The 8,999-nt window shown below is 66.4% G+C and overlaps 1 protein-coding gene and 1 long non-coding RNA gene across 2 annotated transcripts; both read left to right on the top strand.

The window, feature by feature from the left end:
• The first annotated feature begins 4,334 nt into the window (after positions 1 to 4,334).
• On the top strand, positions 4,335 to 6,584 carry C2CD4C (C2 calcium dependent domain containing 4C). The gene is made up of 2 exons (XM_039846999.1): positions 4,335 to 4,576; positions 5,206 to 6,584. The coding sequence occupies exon 2, from the start codon at positions 5,268 to 5,270 to the stop codon at positions 6,528 to 6,530; it is 1,263 nt and encodes a 420-aa protein (XP_039702933.1). The 5' UTR covers positions 4,335 to 4,576; positions 5,206 to 5,267; the 3' UTR covers positions 6,531 to 6,584.
• A 66-nt stretch (positions 6,585 to 6,650) lies between these two features.
• Positions 6,651 to 8,127, top strand: LOC120589471 (uncharacterized). The gene is made up of 2 exons (XR_005649495.1): positions 6,651 to 7,467; positions 7,737 to 8,127. It is a non-coding gene; the product is annotated as an uncharacterized LOC120589471 (long non-coding RNA).
• Positions 8,128 to 8,999: the final 872 nt, after the last annotated feature.

Raw genomic sequence — 8,999 nt, 5'->3', positions numbered from 1 at the left:
GGACCCCGTCAGGCTGGGCCCGCCATCGCTGCCTCTGCTTCCTCCGCGTGGGCCTTGACTCTCCTCCCCCAGCCGGCCCTGGGCCTCCTCCCAGAGCGGGTGGCCTCCCGCGTCCGCTTCCACCTGGAGCGAGGGCGTTCATACCAAAGACAGACCGTTCTCGCCTTCAAGAACATGCATTCTCAAGCCCGGGCCGAGGTCCGGGAGCGAGGGGCACTGGGGCTTTTTCCGGGCTGGACCTCAGCCACCCCCTGGGAACTGGGGGGTCCCTCAGCCCCCCGGCCTGGAGATGGAGTCTCGTTCTGGCCGGCTCAGGGGCACAGTTGAATTTGGGGGAGAACTGAGGTGCTTTGGGTCCTCAGGCCAAGACACATGCTGATGGTGAAGTGGGGGCCGCCTTGGGGTGTCCACCTGGCCTGGATGTTGGAATCTTGTTTGTAATAAACCTGGGCTTGACGACCCGCCGAGGGCCCTCCTGCGTCGGGGCTGGGGGCCGGGGGCTGGGGGCCGGGGGCTGGGTCAGTCTGTGAGAGCCAGGGGGTTTGGGGGGGTGGCTGGAGGAGCAGCCAGTGGCCTGCGGGGAGGGGGTTTCCTCCCAGAGCCCCCGCCCCTCTCAGCTGCCTGTGTGTTTATACTGAGGTGACTCAACCCCAACTCCCCCAGGGCACGTGATTGTACCCCAGTTCCTCCTTGGGAATAGCTGGTTTGCCTCCTGGGCGCTCCGATGGCCCGTAAACCCCTTGCCTCCCAGGCCCCCCAGCTCCTCCCCACTCTCATGAGGTGCCACGTCATCCTCGAAGCCCCCCCGCTCCTCCCTGGTACCCAGCTTCCTCCTCTGGGACTTCTGCCCTCCAGACCTTCCCTCGCAGGGACTCTGGGACTCTGTCCCCAGGACACACTCCTCTCTCTCCCGAAGGCACCCCCCACCAAACCCCGCAACCTGCCAGGGTCTGGGTCTCGGGGGAGGGGCTGTGCTGTCTCTGCAGTCTGCAGGCCCTTCCCCATGCCTGGGGGGTTTGCTACGCATGTGGGGAGTCAAGGTCACTCTGCGCCTCCCACGACGAGGGGTGAAGCCATCCAAAGGCAGAGCCAGCGGGGGACTCTGGTGCCAAGTCTCCGACTCCAGAGCCAGCAGTCCGTGCATCCAGCCCCCAGTGTCTATGATTCATTTCATCCGCCAGCCCCCCCAGCCTCACTCTCTAGCGCTCCTCCTCTCCCTCTCGGCCCCGCACCACTAATCCCTTTACTCGCCCCGCACCGAGCTCCTCTCGTCCGCCACAACCTCTGGTGGCTGAGGGGGATGCGCGGTGACCAAGACGTAGAGTTTCTAGTCAAGCGACATGAATCGGCAAGTCACCACAAAGTGTCACTCTAATGACAACTGTGACAAGGAGAGCGTCCTGGACCTCCGAGACTCCAGGGGCCCCAGGAGGCTTCTCGGAGCCTGGGCAGGGTGGCGTCCTCTACAAAGGCCCTGTGATGTGTGGGGCGGGGATGGCCAGTGAACGAAGGTGAGGTCGGGGGTGGCGGAATGGACACCAGGGCCGAAGCCGGGTGCCAGGGAACGTGGCTAGGGACAGCATAGGAATGGGGGTGGCCAAGAGAGTGCACCGGGGGGGCCACAGAGCCAGGGTTCACACCCCTCGCCTCCCCTGTCCCACGCCCGGGTCTGGGGTGCACCCGCAGTTACGGGAGCTGGGAGCCGGGCTCGGTGGGGACCCCGCGCTGTCTCCTGCCCCATTCACCCTTCGCTTATTCAGGCGGCAAAGGCTCCTGCCCTGGTCTCGCCCCCGGGAGCCCTGGGGTAGGAGGCAGTGGAGACGGGAGTTCAAGTCCCGCGGGGCAGTCTGGGGCCAGTTGCTTCTCTTCCCTGGACTGGGCGCCCACAGAGCTAGGCCATTCCCCGCGCCTCAGCGTCCTGATCCGCGAGCCGGGGAGGGCGCCCCGCCACCCCACGCCTTGCCGCCCGGGTTCGTCCTGGGCGCGCAGATTGGCCTTCCCTCCGGCTCAGAGCCCAGAGCTGCTTGGGCACAGCTGGCTCCTCAGGCCTGGAGCTGCCGACTCAAGCCCTTTGTCTCTGAGCCACCTCCCTGTGCATCTGCTCCCTCCTAGCCTGGCTGCCAGATGCTGCAGGGCGCAGCCTATGACTCAGGCCGGCCTCTGGGAGGCGCCCCTGCTGCCCCTCCCCGAGATCTACCACACCCCACTCCCCATGCAGCTGGGCCCTGGGGGTGAGTGAGGACCAGGCCACCCAGCATGAGGTGGCATGGTCAGGGCGGGAGGGGCTGGTGGATAGCGCCCGGGGTCCCCCGCTTGGGCCTGAAGCCTGCAGCCACCCCATCTCTGGTTCCAGGAAGGCTGCTGCTCAGGGTCCAGGGGTGTCTTGGGGGTCTGCCACACCTGTCAGCCATGGGGCTATGCAGAGGAGGTAGAAGGCTTCTTTGACCAAGACAGTGTGCCATTAAGGATCAGAGCTGAGCCGGTCTCCAGCTGGGTCTGCAGGTACCGGGGACCCGTGCTCTGGTGCCTTTCCCCTCCGAGCCTGGGGTCCCCCAGCTCCCAAATGTGCTGGGGAGACGGTGGAGCTTCTGGCTGAGCTGGGCTGTGCTGGGGTCAGGGTTCTGGAGTTTGCTTTGAGGAGGCCGAGTTCCTTTCCTCACCAGCAGCGGCACCTGTGAAATGTGACCAACACGTACACCGCAGTGTCTGGGCCCCGTGCGAAGTGCTTTGTGACACTGTGATACCTGTGGACCACCGAGGAGACGGAGGCACAGAGGGTTTGGTCACTTGCCAGAAGTCACAGGAAGTCGACACCAGGACACAGACCCCGATTGGGTGTCTCCAGATCAGAATTGCTCAGCGCAGGAAAGAGCACGGAGTAAACTCACTGCCTGTCCCCCGACCAGCTGGGCAGGGCCGAGTGCAGACCAGGACCCAGGCCAGCGGGCACTGCCCCTTTCCTGCCCCTACTGCCCCTGTCCTTTCGGTGGAGGAAGGTAGCCGAGGCCCCAGGGCCTTGCTGCAGGAAGGAGCTCTATTCCAGGAGGTGAGCTTCCTGGGGTGGCACCGATCCGTCCACTCTCCGGCAGGTCCTCGTTAAAGACCCAAGCCTTGGGGACACTGCAGGGCTCAGAGCACCACCCTTCCTGCTGGCAGCTCTGGGCCCAGCAGCGGCGATGGGCATCCTTTGTGACAGCAGAGGGTGGGGTTCGGCTCTGTCAGGCCGTGACACGGTGTGGCACAGGGCCCGGCTGGCGGGCAGGGCAGGAGGCTTCCGAGAGGCCATGGGGGAGGTGACACACTCCTTGGCTCTGCCTCCCCAGTCAGACTGTGTGGCGACACCAAGCGTTGCCCCAGCACACGGAGCGGCTCGCTGGGTGCTGGGTGAGTGAGTCGGGGAGGCCTCCAAACCTCCCTCTCCCCATCTGGGCAATGGCACCCTAACCCCCATCTCACTCCAGGGTCACGCCCAGGTGTCAGAGTAGCCGGGCCTTCATCTCGCTGGCTCCTCAGCAGCTGAGACTGGGCTCGGGACTGGTTGGCTTTGGGTTCCAGAAGGGGAAACTGAGGCTGGGAGGGAGGACAAGGAGTGAGGACGCAGGGGGTTCGGGTGGCAGATCACAAGGCAGGCAGGGACGGGGACCCAGGGCGACCCGGCAGTCTGAGGAGCTGCCGGGTCCCTCGTTTCTCCGTCTGTGATGGCACGCTGGTGCTCTGCCCTCGAGGGACACTTTCCTGTCACAATTCTCACTCACCCGTGTGCTTCTCTGTGGGTGCCAGGCCCTCAGATGGATCATGAAGCGGGTGCTGCATTCTGTCACTGGCCAGCGACCGGCAGGTACTCAATAAACACCTGTCTGTGATGCTGAGCCGCAGCCACTGGCTGGCTCCTGGGTGGCGGCGCCGAGCCATGTCCACTCGCCGCGGGCTTAGCTGCTGGGTCCTTGCTTCTGGAAGGGAACCCCCACCTTCCTTGGCTGCGATGGGGGTGGAGGGAGCTGCAGGGCCTGCCTCCCGCCGGCTGTGAGAATGAGCGTCGGGGAAGGGACGTTAGGGTCTGGCGCCCAGGAAGCGCTCAACGGTGCAATGGGCTGCGGTTGTCGTCATCGTTGTCATCTCATTCATCGTGGGAAGTCGGGAAAGCGGCTCTCCAAAGGGCCGGCAGCAAGCGGGGTCTGCGGCCCCCCCACCCCCCATGAGTCGAGGCGGCAGCTTGGGGTTTCTGCCCCCGCCCCGGGATCCGCAGGCGCGGGTGCTAAGGGTGGTCATCAGCAAGCCGCCGCCACCTATCCGTCCCACGCACCCCCCGTCAGCCCTCCGGGTCCCCGCCAGGCTCCCGGGTGCGCCCGCCCTGGGGTTGGGCGGGAGCGGCGGCCGTACTAGGAGAAATACGGCGGCGCGGCGGCCGGGCTGGGCGGTTTCCCGCCGCCGCCGGTGAATGAGTCCGGCTGCGCTGCCGCCGCCGCCGCCCGTGTTGAGGCTGCGGCCGCGTCCCCCGCGCCAGCCCCGGAGTCTAGCGCGGAGCCCCCTGCGCGCGTCTGGGACAACCTGGGCCTCGGGCGACGGCTCCGGGCAGGTGAGTTCAGGGTCCGCGCCACGGCCAGCGGGGGCTGCTAGGACCCCACCCCCACCCCGGGCCGAGCCGGCGGGAGGGGGCACAGGGTGGGGGGAGGAGGGGAGGGGTCCGCCGGCTGCGTTGTCGGTCCGCAGACTCCCCTCCTCTCCCTTCCCCCACCCGCTTGCCTGGACCCTCAGCCCGGGGAGAAGCCACAGGTGGGTGGGAGCCTGAGGGGGGCGGAGCTGGGACACCCGGGGGTCCACCCACACCCTGGGGTGTCTTCCCTGCGGACCGAGCGCACAACCCTTTAGAAAGCGCTTGGAGATCACCCAAACGGGGGTGCGCGCGGGAGAGGGGCCACTGTCCCCTGGGGGGCGCCCCGAGATTTGGGAGCCGCCCCCATGTCCTTCGGCTTCGGCTTCGCTCGGGCGCTTGGAAGTTCAGCGCGGTCCCTCTGGGGAGGGGGGTGGCCAGGGCAGCCCAGTCCACCTGGTCCTGGGCCCTGCTGGCCAGGGCCCTGTCCAGGCGCCCCCTCCACACACACACACACACACACACGCACGCACGCACACACACACGCGCGCACGCACACACACGCACACACGCGCGCGTGCACACACACGCACAAGAGGCCCTCTCTCCCCCAGGGAGCGACCCTGCATCTCTTCCCAGACTGCAGACCCCTCCTGGCCTCCTGCCCGTCGGCTCTATGAAGAAAACCAACATGTGGTTCCTGGAGCGGCTTCGGGGGTCCTCGGAGAACGGAGCTGCGGGGGGCGAGGCGGGGGACAGGGCCTCCAAGGGGCCCCTATACAGCAACGTGCTCACGCCCGACAAGATCCCCGACTTCTTCATTCCCCCCAAGCTGCCCGCAGGCCCCGCGGAGCCTGAGGGGCAAGTCGAGCCGGGCCCTGGTCCGTCGGAGCAGAATCTGGGCTCCACCGGGCCCCGCCGAGCCCCCCGGAGCCCCCGGCTGCCCGCCAAGCTGGCGGCCGAGAGCAAGAGCTTGCTGAAGGCGGCCACCCGGCACGTGATCCAGATCGAGAGCGCGGAGGACTGGGTGGCGGAGGAGGCCGCCACCAACGCCGACCCCCAGGCCCAGGGTGCCATGTCCCTGCCCTCGGTGCCCAAGGCCCAGACGTCCTACGGCTTCGCCACGCTGGCCGAGAGCCCACACACGCGGCGCAAGGAGTCCCTGTTCCACAGCGAGCACGGGGCCCTGGCCCAAGTGGGCTCCCCGGGCGCGGGGCGCCGTCGCGGGGGCGCCAAGGCAAACGGGGGCGACGGGGCGCCCAGGGAGGCCGGCGGGGCCCTCATGAGCCCCAGCCGCTACTTCAGCGGTGGGGAGAGTGACACGGGCTCGTCGGCCGAGTCTTCCCCGTTCGGGTCCCCTCTGCTGTCGCGCTCCATGTCGCTGCTCAAAGGCTTTGCCCAGGACAGCCAGGCCAAGGTGAGCCAGCTCAAGCACTCAGTGGGCCGCCACGGCTCCCTGTCGGCCGACGACAGCACGCCGGACACCAGCCCCGGGGCCCGGCGCCGCCTCTCCCGCAGGGCCACCCCGGAGCCAGGCCAGGAACCGGGCCAGGCGCCCCGCGCGGAGCACGCGGTGCGCATGGGCGTGCGGGGCAGCGTGCGGCTGCTGGCCGAGTACGAGGCGGCCCAGGCGCGTCTGCGCGTGCGCCTTCTGGCCGCCGAGGGCCTGTACGACCGCCTGTGCGATGCCCGCAGCATCAACTGCTGCGTCGGCCTGTGCCTGGTTCCCGGAAAGCTCCAGAAGCAGCGCAGCACCATCATCAAGAACAGCCGCCATCCCGTCTTCAATGAGGACTTCTTTTTCGATGGCCTGGGGCCGGCCAGCGTCCGGAAACTGGCCCTCAGGATCAAGGTGGTCAACAAGGGCAGCAGCCTCAAGCGGGACACGCTGCTCGGGGAGAAGGAGCTGCCCCTGACCTCCCTGCTCCCTTTCTTGTAAAGGCCCCTCGCTGCCCCTCCCCCATCCCTCCCTGGGGGGACCCTGGGAGATCTCCCCTCTTTCCTCCCCTGCCCAGACTTCCTGTCTGGGCATGGCCAGTCGCACGCCCTTCCGCCAGGAGCAGGAGATGGATGGAGGTGGGTTTCAGCCCAGGCCTGGCTGGGCCCTGACTCTGCCGCTGCTTTCCTGGGTTGCTCATGGGGACCGGGATACTATTTTTCACGGATTAAGGTTTTCAGAGGAGGAAGAGACGGGGCCAGGCAAGAGAAGGGGCCATTGTCAGTGCTGACCATCCCCCTGGACCCCAAGGTCCACGCCCACCGACTTCAGAGTTCCAGAAAGGCTGGGAACCTGTGCCAGGAGGGAGCCGAGGTGACTCGCAGACCTCGAGATCTCCGGTCCCCGAGGCCGGGCCGGATCTTCCTGTGTTCCCCGAGTGTCTTCCTCCTCCAGGCCCGCCAGACGCGCCCCCAGAAAGCAGCGCCAGTCCTGGGTTCTGCCAATGGTGCCCCATGGGGCTGTGGGAGGTTGCCGTGCCTGGGAGCCCGGAGCAGGAGGTTGCAGAAGACAGAACTGGGAGCCGTGGCCCCTCTCCCGCCCCTGGAGCCGGATCGCTCACCCCCCACCCGAGGGCTGTCTTCCTCCGGCACCTGCTCTGCTTGCTTTTCAGGCACAGATCTGCCCGGCCTGTTTGCTGCACCTGCTCGGGTCCCGCGGCCCTGCTGGGCGTCCGGAGCCTCCCTCCCCTGGAGGGGGTTGCTCAGAAGGCACCTGGAGAGCAGCCTGTAGCCCCTGGGCCCCGGTCCTCCCCACCCCTTCAGGCTGCCACCCCACCTCTTCCCGCCTGGTACCCTTGACCTCTGGACGCCAGGGAGCGATGCCCAGTGACTGACGACCGTGGCATTTGCTCCACCTGTGTGAATAGGATTTGGTTAGGGTGAGTGGGACAAAGGGGTGCGCTGGGGGGCCCCTGGTTGTGGCTTTTCATGCTGCTAGGTGGCTGCATGGGCTTGCTTACTGTGTCAGCACGTGGGTCCTTGAATGATTTTTGTGGAGGTTTTCCAGATCAACGAACCAGAAACAATATGGCTTGAAGTAGGGGCCAGCGAGGCCAGGCCAGCTCTGCCCCTCTGCCTCTCCCGGGCTGCAGTGTCTGGGGACCCTGGGCGTCCTTTCCTGTTCAAACATTGTCCCTCCTGACCCTAGGTTTCCAAACCCCACTGGGGGAGGGCCGAAGGAGCAGATGGGCACCCCGGAGACTGAGATGGAGGGGCCCTGGGAGCTGGGGTCCCTTGCCACATCCCTCCGGCCTCTCCCCTGTGCTTGCTCCGGGCTTCGTGGGGCTCCCAATTCACTCTGGAAGCTGGGGGCCACCAGGGTGAGGTTCGTGGGCAGAGGGCCCTGCACGGGGTCCGATGCCTGGAGCTCATGGCCCTTCCCGCCTCGGGGGCCCTGATCTGTCCCCCGTTTTCTATGCCACTGCGCTGTTTCATATCTCTGCGTCCGAAGCTGACTGTGGGTACGCCTTTCAGACAGCCTCCCCGAGTGTGTTTTGTTTATAAATGCTGTTTTTAGTGCAATAAAGGTGTTTCGGGAATGCGGGGGTGGAGATCTGCCTTCTTCAGCGTTTAATATCAAGAGAGAAATTTTGCCTTGAATCCAAGGGGGGTGGTGGGAGGCCTTCAAGGTCCGTGAACTCTCAGCCCTTTCCGACCCTCTGGGCCTCCTGCTTGGGGGAGGCGAGGAAGCAAGACTGCCCCCAGGCAGTGCCGTGGGGGGCCCCAGGCCTCGCTGCGATGACGGCTACCTCCTCGTTCAGCAGGTGTCCGCAGGCACTTCCCTGAGGGACTGTCCCCATCCTCACATCACTCAGTCGTCTGCCCAAGGCAGTGTAGCTAACGGGGAGCCCGGACTTGAACCTGTGCCCTCACTTCAGCCACCAAGGAAAGAGCGAGGCAGGGTCTGCCCCTTCTGGGTGCTGTCCACTGGGGACAAAGACACTGGACATGTGGTGTCATCGCTGATGGGGACTGTCAGCTGTCAAAACAGGAGCACCCCCTCTGACCTGCCCCTGGTTCTCACCTGGTCTGCCCTAGCCCCTGCCATCAGACAGGGGCCAGGAGGCCAGCCCCTACCCTGTGTCCCCTGCATACGTCCCAGAACCCCATGAGTGTGAGGGTCTCCATAGACTCCCCCAGTCCAGGGCTGTGTCTCCTGCTCTGTCCCCAGGCCAGCTGCTTGCTCTCTACTTATCCCCACCGGTACACAGGCTGTCAGGGCTGTCATGAAGCCACCGGGAGCCTTTGTGTGGGGCTGGGGTCCCGAGCGAGCCCTCCACCCACTGCCAGCCACCAGCTGAACTGCGCTAATGAGGCCTGGTCAGGTCCCAGGATGTGTTGCCAGGGCAACCCGGCACCTTCTTGACTCTTCCCCACCAGCCACTCTCCCTGGGCGGCCTGTGTGTGCGCA

This window comes from Pteropus medius, unplaced genomic scaffold (assembly GCF_902729225.1).
Source record: "Pteropus medius unplaced genomic scaffold, Ma_sr-lr_union100, whole genome shotgun sequence".
Classification (NCBI taxonomy): Eukaryota; Metazoa; Chordata; class Mammalia; order Chiroptera; family Pteropodidae; genus Pteropus; species Pteropus medius.
Note: the sequence above shows the minus strand (reverse complement) of the source record. Positions and strands in the feature narration are given on the sequence as shown.

Coding starts and splice junctions, on each gene's coding strand:
- C2CD4C (XM_039846999.1), top strand. CDS start 5,268: ATGAAGAAAACCAACATGTGGTTCCTGGAGCGGCTTCGGGGGTCCTCG.